Raw genomic sequence first — 15,759 nt, 5'->3', positions numbered from 1 at the left:
AAGGGAGGATCATATGAATCTTGACCTCAACACATCTCTTAATTAATCCACTAAAAGTGTACCACTAGGTATAAATTTATTAAAATTATTGACTTAGCGATATCTTTGCTTATCTCCCAAGCCAACATCTACATGGATTGTACCCCGCATATGTTGGGCATGTCAAAAATTTAATGCAAATATTTTACTATAAAAATACAAAGATAAAAGGTAAGGTTTGATCATCAAAAATATTAAAAAAAGGTATAAAAACAAATGTTACCATTAAGTACAAGCATTCACTCTATCGGGATATATATCATTCTTTTTCACATCTTTATCTAATTATTATATATAATTTTTACAAACTCATTTTCATTTCATAATTTTTTTTTCTTGTAACTTAAAATATTTATGAACTCGTGTCACTAATAATTTTATTTTATCCTAAAAAAAGTTAAATATTAAAATAACATATCAACAACAAAGAGAAAATTGTATACAATATCATGACAACATTCACGAGGAATGGCCATACATACACAAAATTGGAGGGACTCTATGAAGTGGGTTTGCAGCCTTCCAACCTTGAAATATCATTGTGAGGTAAGGGCCCCTTTTTTGATTGATTGAGAAAAGTACATTAAAAAAGTGGGAGATCAAATCTATGTAGGATGGAAGAAGCCATGGGTGGGTCAAAGAGCTGACTTTCTTAGTCCAAAAAGGGTGGTACAAGGGGACCCATGTGAGCTTAGTGGTGCACCCTTTTTCTTGGCCTGTATGCTTGCTTCCTTCATGGTCATGGCTAACATTCCCCAACGGTAGATTCAATGAATGAACTTATAGAGTTACATACTTTGATCGGTTGATGCTACATCCCATCTCCTTTAGTTTCTATTTTGCTTTCCCTTGCTTTCTTTTTTCTTTTTGAGGTCCAACTTGTGCAGCTTGGAAGGGTATCGATGATGGGTTCCCTTCCAATAGTTGTCATTCTAGGCCTTCTTATGTTGCGTGTTCTTGTGGTACTTCTAGGCCTTCTGCCTTTGAGAATTTGGCTTTTCTGTTTTTTTCTTTCTTATATGATGAATTTTTTTTTAATTTACATGTAAATTATCAAAATTGTAAAGGGTATTTATGTTAAAAATTGGTTAATTTTTAGATAAAAATATAAGAATGATTAGATTTATAAATTTAAGGATTATTTCATTTTTTTTAATTAATTAATTCTTTTAAATATTTACATCAAAACATTCCCTTTTTTTGTGTGTTTTGTTTCTTAATATTTTGGGGACCACATTTGTCTTTTAAATAGGGCAATTGGAGTTCAAATGCTCCACGAGTGTGAAAGATGGATAAGCTTGAGAACATGATGTTTTTTTGACATCTTTTGAAGTATCAAAGTTTTATCAATCCAAAGTCTTAATTCATATTTTCAATGTTTTAAATATTTTTAAATATATTTTAAAAATAATTTGTATATCCAATAATTTATCTTTAATCATTTTACATGCTTGTATAATTATTTTATAAAATAACTCTAAAAAAACAAATGAAAATAATAGAAAATAATTAAAAGATATTTTTTAAAAACACTCTATTTCTTATTCTTAAGAAAAGAAAATAGAAAACAGTTTCTAATTATCAAAAATATTTTTTTTTAAAGACCAAAAAATCATTCTTGAAAACAATCGTTAAACAAACCAATTTTTTTTTTAAAATTTTTTTTTTTAAAAAGGAAGTGTTTTTTAGAACAAATTTTAAGTTTTTTCAATCATTTTTCCGTAGAATATTCAGAGTAATAATTGAAAAGATAAAAATTATGTTTAAGCTTTTTACATTACACAGAAGCACAATAACTTGATGTGGAATAAGTTAAAAAACAATTATTTTTCATATTTAAGTTGTCAAGTAGAATTGTTTTACAAAAACACATTTGAGAACTAATTTTGAAAACATAGGCAAGTAGACATAAGTTTATTAACATTGAGACACTTAGATAATAAAAATAATTCCTTTATGGTGAGCATTTCTTTTTCTTAAATCTTAGAACCAAATCAACATTTGCACCCTATTTCCTAATGAAACATTCTTGTCTATATTGTTGGTATTGGCCCTCACTCTTGACTTTGGATTGAAAACAAAACTATAACCACTTCTAAACCCAAGTCAAGAAGCCATGGCCAACAACATTTTCACAATAAAGAAAGGAAATTTTGACACACTAACAACCACAAATAAATAAATAAATAAATAAAATTCTCTCATTCTAATATTGGGTTTAATTTGTATTTTATATTGCAGGAGAGAGATACCAAGGTGACTACCCCAAAAGAAGAGCTTCTTTTTAAAAAGAAGATTACAATGATGAAATAATACCAAAAACCCTCTTAAGTGGGTGCCTTTTCTTTGATATAGATAAGTCTCATATTTTGCCTCCAATGGCCTCCATAGTGGATTTGGTAAAGCTCTTATTGTCTTTGAGTCTCTTAGGTTTAGTGCATGTGGGGTATGCTCTTGGGCCCTAAAATCAGTTATCTGACTTGGCTTTGGAAACAAACAAAATTGGTGTAGATAGGTTTGAAACAGGTCCCACCAGGCTCAGTTGGGTGGGTGTGGTATTTTTAAAGAAAGATTATTTTACTGCAACAATATCACTTTTAAACCCGAGAATAGCTCAACCAGATGATGTTAATGTCGAATATAATAATGTCACTTTTAAACTTGAGAACGAATCGGTTAGATAATGGTTATATTAAATATCGTAAAAGACTCAACTTATCATCGCTAAATAACAATTGATTTTTAAATGAGATAATTAAAGCCCGATTCAAGAGATTATAAGTTTTTTTTTATTTAATATTTCTAAAATTTGGAGCATTGGGTGTGAAAAATCAATCTCAATTATTGAATTTTAATACTAAGATTCAAGAGAAAATAATAAGTTTTACACAAATATATTCACAAAAATCTCATCATAATTCCTTTTTTATGTGTTACAAAGTATTCATTATGATATATTTTTTTCTAAATCTCAACACTATTTAACAATTATAAAAAGCACAAAATATTAATACATTTTGGGCTCATGCTAGGCTTCAGGCTGAGTTAGCCCAGTCCATGCTTGAGCCATTCTTTGGGGTTGCACCCATGGGCTAAACCCAAGTTCACAATAAGTTCATTTGGGCTCAGACAGGATGGTGTAGGTCAAATCTGACTTCCTTCTGCAGTAAGAAATCTCCTAAACGAGCTTCTTCCCCAAGCATGGTATCTTCTAAAAAACGTTTCTTTTTTTTTTTTTGAAGGTGGCCCTAAATTTATCTTTTTCAAAACCTATCACATCATATTGTTTGAATTGAACACCATGTGAAACTCTTCTTTTAAAAGAAGCTATTGAATTTCAAGGTAGAACTTATATTTTCAACAAAAACCGACATTTGAAAACATTGATCTCTTTTCTTGAAATTGGAAATATGAGTATGATCCAAAGATATTAAAATAATATTTTTAAATCATATTTTGTATAAATTTTTCTTCAAAATTATGTTTTCAAAAAAATATTTTGAAATTATCGAATTCGCCTTTTTAAAAGATAGTCTATAAAGTAAAAACAACTCGTATTTTAAAAAACATGATATGCATGTTTTCAAAACCATATCTCGTGATGAACTTTCTCCCCACAAGTTTGGATACATATGGATTAATGCAACTTTCATGTTATTTTTCTTGGTCAACTTAAATGTCTTATTGTAAATATTAAAACATAATCTAAGTTCACTAATTTTCTTATTGATTATTGTATACTGATCATACATATTTTGGGTTTTTTTTCCTTTAAAAATAAAAAATCAAACGAGAATTTACAAAATTTAGAGCATAATTAAAGATGATTTATATTTTCTATTTTTAGAAATAATAGAAACAAAAAAAAAAATATGGAAAGTCGTTTTAGGATAACTTTATTTCAAATGTCTTATTTTCAAAAATAAAAGACAAAGGCTTGTTTGAAAATTTTAATAAAAAATAATTCTTAAAAATAGTTTTTAAATATAACTAAAACATGAAAAATGACTCTTTTGTTGGCTTAATCTTCATAAAAGTAATAAACACTTACATACGATGTAAAACTTTCTAAAATATTCTTGATGTTTTCAATTTTGCGTAGAACACTCTATGAAAAAACATTCGAAAATATCTTAAATTTATTTTAAAAATAAAATGTTTTAAGAATTAAAAAAAGGTAGATCGTATCTTTTAAGTTAAAAAATTGTTTTCTGTTCTAAAAACAAAAAACGGTATTCTCAAATAGTTTCCTAACCACTCCTAAAACACCCACCTCAATTATTTGAAAATAAAACAAAACAAGGTCTATTCAAATTCAAAGCTAAAGTGATTTACTTCCTTTTTTTTTTTTTTTTTAGGTAAATCATAGCATGACTATAATGAAACTTTTGAAAGTTAAATTCCCGCCTTCCAAGCCATCATTTTTCCATGAAAAGGACTTTTTTTTTTATCTAATTGATATCAAATGTGCTTTTTAAGAATAAAGCTCAAGATTAGAACCTAAAAAACATCAATGGAAGAAGAATTTTCCACTAGATTTGTGTGCCATCTTTCTAAAGAAATTCTTATTTTTCTCAAAGTAGAAATTGTATGCCATCAAAGTTGTGATCAGTCAACACTTAATAATGCTCTATTGTACAAGTGGGTATGACCTTTTTTTTTCACATCCCAAAGAAATAAAGCCTTATTGGGTATGGAGGTGTCATGGGCTTTTCTTATCTTAAATAGTGCAAATTCCATGTATTGTAAATACCCTTCACTTTTTTCCCTTCCAAGTATATGTCTCATTAATTTTACTTTTCATAGTTGTATTTTTAAAATGGGAGTAGAAGTCTTTTGTTAGAAATAAAAATAATTTTCATATTTTTAAAATTTTTAATTACATAAAAATCTTCTTCTTCTTTCTCTTTTCGTTTAAGGAAAAATAAGATTAGTAATTGTTTTAAAATTTTGGGGAATCACTCCAAGTAATTCATAATCACTTAAAACAGTATTTTTTTCTTAAAAAACAAAAAAATCCCAAGACTAGAATCACTTCTTACAAAAGCACTACAAATAAAAATGTTTTAATCATAATCATTCTAAAATGAGCTATTTCAGTGATTCTCTAAGTTTTTAAAATTTTTTTTTTTTTAAATTATCATATACCCATTTTTATAAAAGAGTACTCGTAAACATTAAAAGTCATTGAAATTGAAATTAAAGTCGAAGTCACAATTTTTATACCATAATATTGGTATTATAAAAAATTATTAAATATGAAAAAATTTATTACATATATCAAAATAAAACTTCTACAAAAAGTAACATTTTTGTGACTTTTATACTAACTTTTTATTTTTAAGTCATGAGTTTTTTTGAATAAAATTAACCAAATAGAAATAGAAGTTCTTAGTTCTTACAAATCTTTTTAAAAAAGGGATTTTTTGACTTCTCAAAAATTGATTCAATACCTTAATATTTTAAAATCATTGATAAATGGACTCTTACGAGGTGTAATCTCACTTATATTAAAATATTTTTACAAAGCATCGTATTCCCTACTTTATGTATATGAATTTTTAGAGGCAAAACTTCTCCTCAAGAGTTCAAACTCCACGATTAATGGCACAACCCATGGGCCATATTTACTTACAAATACACTGAGGCCTACATAGAATGATAAAGTATTGGACTCAATAGTAAAATAATAATAATGCAGAGATGGGGAAGGGATATATAGAAAGTTGAATACAGCGAAGCAGATATCTTTGGATGGAAAGAATTGATATGGGAAAGATTAAAATATGGAAAAAAAAAAATAATGTGTATGATTTTTCATTGGAAATCACTGCTACTATTCTCTTGTGCCCACTTGCTCCTTTTTTGTTTTTTTCCCATTCTTTAATCTTCTTGGTTTTTTTGTTATTTATGCTAATAAATTCTGTTTTTTAATATACAAAAAATTTCCATAATAAATTCACATATATAATGTATACGTGGGGTTTTGTTTAATTGTTCTTCTAGTTTTTTTTTTTTTAATTTTTTTGGGTTTCTGTTCTGGGTCTTCCTTTTCCTCCCTTTTTCTGCTATAGTTTCAGCCCCTCCAAACAGCAATAATTTTTCTCGTTAAAGGTATCCTTGTTGAGGAATCTTAGAAGATGTGACTGTGGAAATATACTAGCTTTGGAGGAAGAGAGAAAGAGAAAACGAGAAGTGGGTACTGTTGAGACTCTTGTTTGATGAAAGATCTTTATTGGGTTTGATTTCTGATTGACTGATTCCATTCACCCACATATATTTGTGATCAAACAGACTTTCTCTGAGGTTTTTCTCTGGATTTTGACTTCTGGGTGTTTTTCTATCTGGGTTTTTCTCAGATTGTCTTCTGGGCTCTTGTTTGTTTGGAGTTGTGGTGGTGGTGAGGTGGTTGTGGTGGTATTCATGTCTCATCCAAGGCAGTATCAAATGGTGGGCGGTGGTGGTGGTGGTGGTAGTGGTGGTGGTGGTGGTGGTGGTGGTGGTGGTGGTGGTGGTGGCGGCGGCGGCGGCGGCGGTGGTGGCAATGCCACACAGTTTGGTGACACTACCTATACCAAGATCTTTGTGGGGGGATTGGCTTGGGAGACTCACAGGGAAACCTTGAAACGATATTTTGAGCAGTTTGGGGAGATCCTGGAGGCTGTGGTGATCACTGATAAAGTCTCAGGAAAATCAAAAGGATATGGCTTTGTAATTTAGCCCACTTTCTTTTTTTCTTTCTCTTTTCCATCTTTCCTTGTTGTTTTCTGGTTTCAATTCTTCTGTTTGATTTATCTCCAATGATTTTCTCAGGTAACATTCAAGGATCCAGATTCAGCAATGAGAGCTTGCCAAGATCCCTCCCCTGTCATTGATGGAAGGAGAGCCAATTGCAATATTGCCTCTCTTGGTGCCCACAAGACTCGCCCTCCTCCCCATCATGGTATGTGATTTTCTCTCATTTTCTCTTCTGTTCAGCTTTCGTTTTCTTAATCTCTATCTGATAATGGGCTTAAAGAATGGTGGAAGAACTTTACAAACTTTCAGTACTCATTGGGAAAAGGATCCAATTCATCTCTTCATTCTTGGAAAATCTGCAGGAATGGAGAGACTCAGACCAGCATCAGGATCAATGGGAAAACCCAGCCACCATGGCTCCTCAACAAATTTCCGTCAATCCAATCCCCATTTTTCATTCCCCCCTTACTCTGTCTATGGGTAAAAATCTTCTTGAATGGTATTTTCTTTCTGGGATTTTTTTTTTTCCTTTCAATTGTCTTATGAATCTTCTCTTCTTCAATTCAGGTACTCTGGTTATCCACAAGAACTATATGCAATGGTTAGTGTTATTCTTCTTCCATCTTTCCAATGCTGATTCATTTAGGTTTTGAAGTTTAATCAATGGTGTGTTACTGCAGAACTACTACAATGCATATAGTGGGCAGCAGATGTCATCCTACTACTCCTCACCTTCGGGTACGCCTGGAGTTTACTACGGTTACTATCCAGTCTACACTCAGCAAGGCCAGAGCAGCCAAATGCAAGGTTTTGGAATTCAGTACCCACAAACAACACAGTACCCTTACTTGCCTCAGCCATACCAGGCTGTTGGGATCTTACCACTTCCAGCTTCAGCTTCTGCTTCAGCTTCAGCTTCCCTGGGAGCCACTGCCACTGGTTTGAATCTCTCCTCCAACCAATCCTTACACTGAATTCTCCATTGAAGAAGAGCTCTAGATCTTGTAAATACTAATAACAAGCTGTTTCTGCTATGCAACAGGTGCAGCCACAGCAGCAGGGGAAGTGACAAGGACTGCTGCAGCCTCTGAGCAGGGTTCATAAGGAGGAAACACAACATACCAAAAAGGATAGAAAGAAAAAGGAGGAAACAAAGAAAAGGATAGTGTTTGGTTTTTATAACCAAAATTATGTATACATTTGTTCATTGTTATTCTCTTGGAACAGGCTGTTAGAATTTAGAGCTTGCTCCTGTAACCATACATTTGTTCATTGTCATCCACCTCCACCACCACCCACCACCACCACCACCACCATAATCACCATCGTCAATCAGCACACCTTTTTTTTTCTTACCTATTTTGGAGAATACAGTATAGAGGAGCCATTCACCCTTTTCATAGGTGTGGCCTTGAAACAGATTTTTGAATCAAATTCTCGGAAGTATGAGGCTTCCCATGGCAAACCCATGTTTGTGTTAGCACTAGTGACACACCCACATTGCCAACATTTAATGGGGTTTTCAGTTTTTTTAGTTCCTTGTCAATTTGCAGAAGGCCAACTCTCTGTAATTCTTTTTTCTTTGTCTTTTTTTTGGGGGGTATGATCTCCTTTTTCTGATTTGAAGGGCGTGTGTGGAATCCAATGTTTGAGACAATTTTTGATGCGGAAGAACTGGGTGTGTGGGGTGGTGTGATCTTAGTCACAGATATGGTCATTTGGACCATTTTCCAGGAAACTTCTATAAACCAAGGGAGAAAGCACTTGACTTGGAACCTTGTTTGAAAATGGAAAACAAAACAAAAGAAAAGTTGTCTTTTTAACTTCGCCAGTGCCCCCCTCATTGCCCAATTCATCATTAACACATCTTTATGGTCATGAGGGTTGGGTTCATGTCACACTGTCATCATTGGAACATTCAAACAAGTAGATTGGAATTATTACCCATTCTGAATCGATCATATTTTTTACACTCAACCAGCAGTTTAGGTGTTAATTGTATTGATTACTAGGGTTTTGCAACCCACCTAATCTCATATTCAGAGAAAGGATATATGAGGAGAAATCTCATTAAGATTAAGGGTCAGTTTGGAACGGTATGTGAAAACAGTTTTCAATTGTTTTTAGAAACAAAATTTTATACTATGAAAAACAATTTTCTTAATACACATTGTACAATATTAAAGTTTTTAAAACATTTTTTATATTTTCAATTATTACTCAAAAAACTTCACAAAAAATAATTGAAAAAACCCACAACTTATTCTTAAAAACAACCTATTTAACTATTTTGAGAACAAATTCTCGAAGAACTGTTTTCCATCAATACTTAGTCAAATGTGTTTTCCTAAGCTAATAACCGTTATCTAAGAGAACTATTTTCTGTTCTAACGATCCAAAAACTATTTCCGATAACGGTTTCCAAAGGCCCATGACCCTGTCCCCTGGCCAAAGCTGAAAACGATGGGCAAAGCCGAAAAGAATACATCCAACACTTCTCAACCTACATGTTTCCAGATCAGAAGCTGATTGAACTTATTCCAAGGAGAAGAGTTACTTGGCTTTGAACTTTTGGTAAGTTAGAAAGACGTTTGAAACTGGTTATTCTTCATCATTGTAATTATCTATCATTAAAGATAGAATTGTTGCCCTCATGAGAAGATAACCACCCTGAGTCATCAACTTTGAGTTTTTCCCAATGGGAAAGTGTAGAGTTTTGACCTGAAACCCCTTTCCTGAAGGGAAAACTACTTCCAGAGAATTTGACCAACTTTTACTGTCAATATGTTAATAGTCCTAAAGGAGAACAGCAGGAAAAGGAAAGAAAATTTGAAGTTTGATTGTGAATTTGGCGTGTAACTAGGAATCCTTTTAATTGAAAGCAAACAGATTCACCTAACTCTCGGACTAAATAATCTAAAAGATAGAAACAAAGAATGTCAGCCTGCAACTCAAAAAAAATAAGAAAACAAGCAAAGCATCCAAACCTACAGATCATTAAGAACCAAAAGTTTTAAAATTGGTCTTTGAAGAATCCTTCAGGAGTTAGAAACATCATAAAATTCGAACAAACATTAGTCTTTTGGGACAGCAGACCTACTCTATCAACCATAATGGGAATGGTTTAAAGCCTCGAAATTCCACCCATCTCTACAAGGTAAACAAACAAACATGGGTAACCCCTCCAGCTCTACATGCTAAGATAAACAACCATAAATAACCCCTACAGGTAACAAAGATACCGGGCTAAGTCACTGAGGACGAAACTAAGATGATAAACAAAAGCCACAAGTACCTTAAATAACATGTCTGTATCTATGTATGTATATGTAAATATTATAGCAGCAATAGATCCATCCAGGACACATGCAAGGCTGGTTCAATGCAAGGCCGGGCGAGGAGCTCGTGGCCTGACAGGCGTCTTTGATGGGCTGACTCTGTATACACATGAGAGAAAAACATTGTGGCAAGTTAGGAACAAGAACAGAGAAAAGGGAAGATCAAGTTAGATCAAGGAAAAAGGTTTATGAAATCAAACCTTATAGGCAGGGATCCTAAAATGGCGCCGCTACAGTTAAGGGCTGCAATTGCACTCTCGGCCTGAAAGAGCAGAAAACACGGCATAAACAAGAATCGGTCAGTCTAGAAATCAAGCCAAAAGAATGATAAGAGTTCTCATGCAGGATGTAATGTAGTGTGAAGAAGAAATTGCAATTCATATCTAGATACCCATTACTTTGTACCCACATACATGTTTCTGAAAATGAAAACATTTTCACTAAAGACATGTTCTTATTGATAGACTTGGCACAAGCAACAGGGGCAAGGTCTCGAGTTAAGAGCCTTTCATTGCTTCAAAGATAATCTAAATCAGAAAGTGTGGCTATGGCACAGTCTTAGTCAACTCTCCGACATGCTTCAACTAGCATTGAGGCACTACAACTGCTAGCCCCTTCCAGCTCCAACAGTCAACACACTTCAATAAGATCTCTGATCCCTGCAGGTCATATTGATTGGCTCTGAGCCTAAAGCTCATCTGGAGAGCCTACGTGCAAACCAATTAGACATGCCATTTCACTTATACAAGGCACACCAAACCTCATTCTAAAGGGATCCCAACTTAGATCTCAAATCAAACACCATTCCCAAGTACATGATGCCTTCCCATGGCACAACTGCTCTCCTTCCAACCTCCCCTTTTCTTGAGTTGCTCTATTCTAATCTCAAGTCACAGCACCTATTATATCCCACCATTTTTTTTTGTACAAAGGACATAGTTATCCAGAATGCCTAAGAGACAAGATAATCAACCACAATCATTTTAACTGTAAAAGGCATTCATGCAATTAATCTCCAGCTCAATCATGCACACACGCACATCTGGCTCTTTTTCCCAATTCCAGTAGCCACTTAAATTTGGCAGTGTTAGCATCCAGAAACTGTCATTCCCATTTCCTCCAATAACAGTATCCCAAGCATCGAGATATACTTTGTGGAGTTTACATTGAAATTAATTTATCAAAAAACCATGCCAGCATCATAATCTGAAAAATTAAGGTCTGAAACTAAAGCTAATTATCAAAATTCTTAGAATACATTGGTTAAAATGCAACTTCAGAAGTATCAAGTCTGTGACAAACACTTATTTTCATTGATAATGCCTTTTTTCCCCTGTTACATGGAGTTGAGATTGGAACTTCCACATCCCCACCCCAAACCTTTGCAAGTAGAGAATATATTAAGAAAATTTAACATCCAGACCACACAGTACCATGCCACAACGTTAGCACTCCTAATATGCTTTTCTCTCATTGCAAAAGTAAATTATATCAAGAAAATTCATGTATTATGGACTGCCACATTGTTATCATTATTTTTCTTTATGGGTTCATCACATACTTCATCCATGAACACATGAATTGCCACAAATGTGGGACTCCCAAATTTTATTGGGACTAAAATAAAAAATTATCACGGTACATAAAGGAAATCTGACTTCTGAATCCATTTGAAATGACACAATTATGCACAATAAAAAATGAGAGCCCTATTTGTTTCAGTTTTGTCCATGTGAGTTGAAAGGCATTAATCAATGCCCATATAGACAAATTCTATAAGAACCAAATTTCATGCTTTAACGGCAATATAGCAATCAAAGGGTTGGATGACAGCAAGTTCATGTGTACCTTACCTAGAACAGAATTTTCCTTCTTTTCTTTTCTTTTCTTTTCTTTTTTTTCTTGTTTTTGAGTTCTAATTAGGAGTGTAGATACAATTCCCTTTCAAGATTGTACCAAAGGAGGGAGAACTTCACATGGTGCATTGTTACAGAAAAAGTAACACCTGAGAGGTAAAGGATATGGCATAGAAAGTTTAAGAGCTTGTAGGTAGTTACCATTACAAACTCGACAAAAGCAATTCGAGTAGAGTGATGATAGTCTCCAAGCAGCCTCAAGCGATGAACCTATACCAGACAAGATGCTCTTTCACTATAGCTAAGAATTCAAGACGCAGTACTTCAGGTTGGTTTGATTTATAAGCAGATACAAACCTCTCCACAAATTGATTCAAAGAAAAGTTTGACTTCTGCCTGGGTCACCTGCATCAAATAAACAAGTAAATCAGATACAGATTTTCCAATTAGTGCTCTCAACCACACTAGAAGTGACAAGTAGATTCAGAAATACCTTCTTATCAATATTTGTACAGTAAATAGTCCTGGCGCACATTTCACGTTCATCTTCAGACTGGATGACACGATAACATTTAATTAACAAGCACAAGAAATAGTAAACAATGTTTGATCGGCACGTTTCTAAGCTATACCCATTTCTAGCACCAACATGTTAAACAGGGAAAAACTGCAAGAGCAGCATCATTGTAGCCTATATCCAGTTCTAAAAAGTAAATATGTCATATGAATGATAAGATCAAACAAAGATAAAAGATTGGCCACAAAAAATATACTCTCACCCTTGGCAAAAATGTTGGGTTAACAGGTGCAATTGCAGTTTTTGAAGGTAGCACTCTCACTGGATAATACCCAAGCATTGTTCCCGCCAAACTCAGAGCAGCCCGCGCGCCTTCTGCAAGCACATGAATGTTAATTATACCTAAAAAAACAATGTTCAGGCAAGAGGATGCATGCGCTACATACAACGGTCAACGGTTAAACCAATTTAATGTTAGAAACTGTTAGCAGTTTGTGGAGTCATTTACATTTTATTTCATTTCTAAAAGCAATGTTGCAGGGAATGAAAATCACTTTTTTGGAAATTTAATGGGGTCAAACCAAAATCGATCATTGCTTAAATAGACGGTAAAGATTAAATACATAAGGTCAGAACATACCCTCATCAGTAAATTCAACGAAGGCAAATCGGAGAACGGAATTAGGATCACCACATATACGACAGTCAACAACCTTCAACCAAAATGCCAAAGGAAATCATTAACAAACACAATACTCCATTGGTCCAAACAAACCGGAATACACTTAAAACATGAAACACCGAATTACCTGGCCACAATTGATAAAAAGAGCAGCAAGATCTTCCTCAGTGACCTAAATTCAAAACAGGAAGAAAAATAACACATGTCCAACACAAGAAAAACAAAACCAAAACAACAATTAACAGAAAAAAAAATGGCAACACACAGGCTAACATAACCTTTACCTGCTGATCAATGTCAGACACATATACTGTCCTCTTAATCACTTCCTCCCGCTGTGCCATGCTGGTTCGGCTGTTGATTCTCCGCTTCTGATTATAATTGTTCCTCTTCTGCACAAAGGAAATGCACAACTAAACCATCAGGAGAACTAAAATTTTTCTTGAGAACTATAAAACAGAAATGCTATAAGATAAACTGAGGCAAAGACTCAAGATTGTGATTCTGGGTCTTAGATTTTTTTTTTTTTTCTCATTCTTTGGGGCCGGGCAAAACATAGAATTCTAACAACTGAGCCCCACACAACAACTTGGCTCTTTCTTCTTTCTTTCTCCCTTTTTTTGGGAAACCAAACAAACAAAACCCGTAAGGTACTACACATACTAAAAGAAAATGCAATATTTCTTTGCCCTTAGTCCATTTTCTCAGCAACCAAACAAACACATAGGAAATGAAACAGAAAAACCATACCCGTCTACCAGCATTCCCATTTGCATTGCCAAAATTAGCCTGCAATACAAAGTTGTTAGTGTATCCAAAAGCAGCACCAGCAGACCATCCATGGCCATTTGCGAGAGAAGGTGGAACAAATTCTTCGGCCATGGGGTTCAACTTGGAGAGAAGGTCCTCCAAATCCCTAATATCCCCACCATCTTCTCTATCTCTTCCGAAACTCCCCACCATCTGAATCTTGGCCACTCCGTTGCTCCCCGCTTTCTGCTGAAATTGGGGTATCTTCTGCGAGTAATAGTTTTCATCATTTGGCAGCAAAATCGGTTTGCTATTAGTGTTCTTCTGCTGCAAATTCTGCATAACTGTGTGATTACTCGGCTGCGATTGACCAAAATCGTTGGTGTCCGCACTCTCAGAATTCGCACTCGACGACCCCACTTTATTTCCAGCATTCTCCACAACCGCCATGATCAGAACCCCCGAAATCACACGACCCCCCTACAAAAAAACCATAAAAAAAGTAAAAAAATCTGGGTTCAACCTACGATCACCAAAAAAAAGAACCGAAACAAAATCCTGGTTCATCAAAGATGAACACCAAAAAAACGGAAATGAAATTGTGGGTCGGTCAAATGACGATCAAAAAATAAAGACAAAAATAATTAAAACAAAAAAACAAAAAAGAAAGAAAAGAAACAATCCCACCTGCGCCTTAATCTAAAATGTTTCCATTCGATGCCACAACCAGACAGCCTGAAGATCGAGGAATGCGAAAGGAAACCGGAGTTCCCTGCAAAATTCGATGAGAAAACGGGGAGAAAAAAGGGAGGTAAAACCAGAGAAGGGCTTTTTCTTTTCTATATTATTATCAAATATTTCAATATAAAACTATTCCACTGTTGATCCTCCAGAGATAGAGAGAGAAATAGAAAGTTTTTTTCAGAGAGAGAAAATAAATAGGCGTTGTTCGGATCGTCCGCTTTGGCTTTTTCGAGCCTTTATGGACCTTCTTACGACCCGATTTTTTCATTTTCCCAAAATACCCTTCCCCTTCTCCATGCCATGCTCACCCTTATCATCACCACCATCATCATCATCATCATCCATCATGTCTTGTGCCATCATCATACTCTATATGGCATAATGAACACGTGTATCATACCAAATTGGAATATTTGTATCCTTATCCTCACTTTTATGATTTTATTCCATTATTACCCTCCAACATTATTTTTCTCATTAGTCATTACATTATTTTTGAAAATTTTCAATTAATAAAATTTAATTTTGTTTTTTAGTCATAATATTTTATAATAAAAATTAATATATGAAGGTATATCTATATTTGGTTGTCATAAAATTTGAAAAAAAATATAACAAAAATAGAAAATCAAAGAAAAAAAAATAATTTAAATATAATAATTATAAAAGCATGGATTTTTAAATAATTTTAATTATTTTCATTTTATATATTTTTCGAGAATCAAACATAATATATGAGTTCATAAATAATAATTAAAATTTGAGAGTTTAAATATTATTTAAAATCTAGAAATTCAATTTATATGAATTTAGAATAATTAAAAATCATGAAAATAAAATATTCATTTAAATAACAATGAAATAAAAGTCAATAGTTGCATGGAAGGAGTTGCATTTTTTCTATCCTTCTAAAGCTTCTAGATAGGCACCAATGCTTTACTAATTTGGTGCTAATAAAATTTACTATTTTAAAGGGGTATTTTTTTATATTTATTATTTACTTATTTTAGATTTAAAATTTTTAGAAAAAAAATGGTGAATTAATTAGGGAATATGAAATTTGTGAAGAAATTAAAGATGGTGAAAAAATGGTAT

At 33.5% G+C, this 15,759-nt stretch overlaps 2 protein-coding genes across 4 annotated transcripts; one reads left to right on the top strand and one right to left on the bottom strand.

The window, feature by feature from the left end:
• The first annotated feature begins 5,901 nt into the window (after positions 1 to 5,901).
• LOC104882246 (uncharacterized) lies at positions 5,902 to 8,441 on the top strand. 3 transcript variants are annotated; one of them, XM_059733733.1, is made up of 7 exons: positions 5,902 to 6,234; positions 6,399 to 6,750; positions 6,853 to 6,982; positions 7,140 to 7,257; positions 7,345 to 7,378; positions 7,458 to 7,716; positions 7,820 to 8,441. In XM_059733733.1, the coding sequence occupies exons 2-7, from the start codon at positions 6,463 to 6,465 to the stop codon at positions 7,879 to 7,881; spliced, it is 891 nt and encodes a 296-aa protein (XP_059589716.1). In that variant the 5' UTR covers positions 5,902 to 6,234; positions 6,399 to 6,462; the 3' UTR covers positions 7,882 to 8,441. The 3 variants fall into 3 exon arrangements, with proteins under 3 accessions (XP_059589716.1, XP_059589717.1, XP_010662927.3); XM_059733734.1 differs by having other exon boundaries at positions 5,902 to 6,238; XM_010664625.2 differs by having other exon boundaries at positions 5,903 to 6,278.
• A 1,333-nt stretch (positions 8,442 to 9,774) lies between these two features.
• LOC100245327 (polyadenylate-binding protein-interacting protein 12) lies at positions 9,775 to 14,876 on the bottom strand. Its single transcript, XM_002272187.5, has 11 exons — positions 14,608 to 14,876; positions 13,921 to 14,400; positions 13,455 to 13,562; positions 13,298 to 13,342; positions 13,129 to 13,201; positions 12,751 to 12,863; positions 12,465 to 12,524; positions 12,329 to 12,376; positions 12,173 to 12,241; positions 10,316 to 10,377; positions 9,775 to 10,214 (listed from the first exon to the last, which is right to left on the bottom strand). The coding sequence occupies exons 2-11, from the start codon at positions 14,368 to 14,370 to the stop codon at positions 10,157 to 10,159; spliced, it is 1,086 nt and encodes a 361-aa protein (XP_002272223.1). The 5' UTR covers positions 14,371 to 14,400; positions 14,608 to 14,876; the 3' UTR covers positions 9,775 to 10,156.
• Between the last annotated feature and the right edge of the window lie 883 nt (positions 14,877 to 15,759).

Source organism: Vitis vinifera, chromosome 16 (assembly GCF_030704535.1).
Source record: "Vitis vinifera cultivar Pinot Noir 40024 chromosome 16, ASM3070453v1".
NCBI lineage: Eukaryota > Viridiplantae > Streptophyta > Magnoliopsida > Vitales > Vitaceae > Vitis > Vitis vinifera.
The sequence above is the reverse complement of the archived record's forward strand: the minus strand, read 5'-3'. Positions and strand labels throughout refer to the sequence as shown.

What these genes read in the sequence shown, in the direction of transcription:
- LOC104882246 (XM_059733733.1), top strand. Translation starts at nt 6,463, where the DNA reads ATGTCTCATCCAAGGCAGTATCAAATGGTGGGCGGTGGTGGTGGTGGT. An exon ending in CACAAGAACTATATGCAATG is followed by an intron (nt 7,379 to 7,457) that starts GTTAGTGTTATT and finishes GTGTTACTGCAG; the next exon opens with AACTACTACAATGCATATAG. An exon ending in CCTGGGAGCCACTGCCACTG is followed by an intron (nt 7,717 to 7,819) that starts GTTTGAATCTCT and finishes GCTATGCAACAG; the next exon opens with GTGCAGCCACAGCAGCAGGG.
- LOC100245327 (XM_002272187.5), bottom strand. Translation starts at nt 14,370, where the DNA reads ATGGCGGTTGTGGAGAATGCTGGAAATAAAGTGGGGTCGTCGAGTGCG. An exon ending in TTTTTATCAATTGTGGCCAG is followed by an intron (nt 13,202 to 13,297) that starts GTAATTCGGTGT and finishes TTTTGGTTGAAG; the next exon opens with GTTGTTGACTGTCGTATATG. An exon ending in TTAGGATCCCTGCCTATAAG is followed by an intron (nt 10,215 to 10,315) that starts GTTTGATTTCAT and finishes ATGTGTATACAG; the next exon opens with AGTCAGCCCATCAAAGACGC.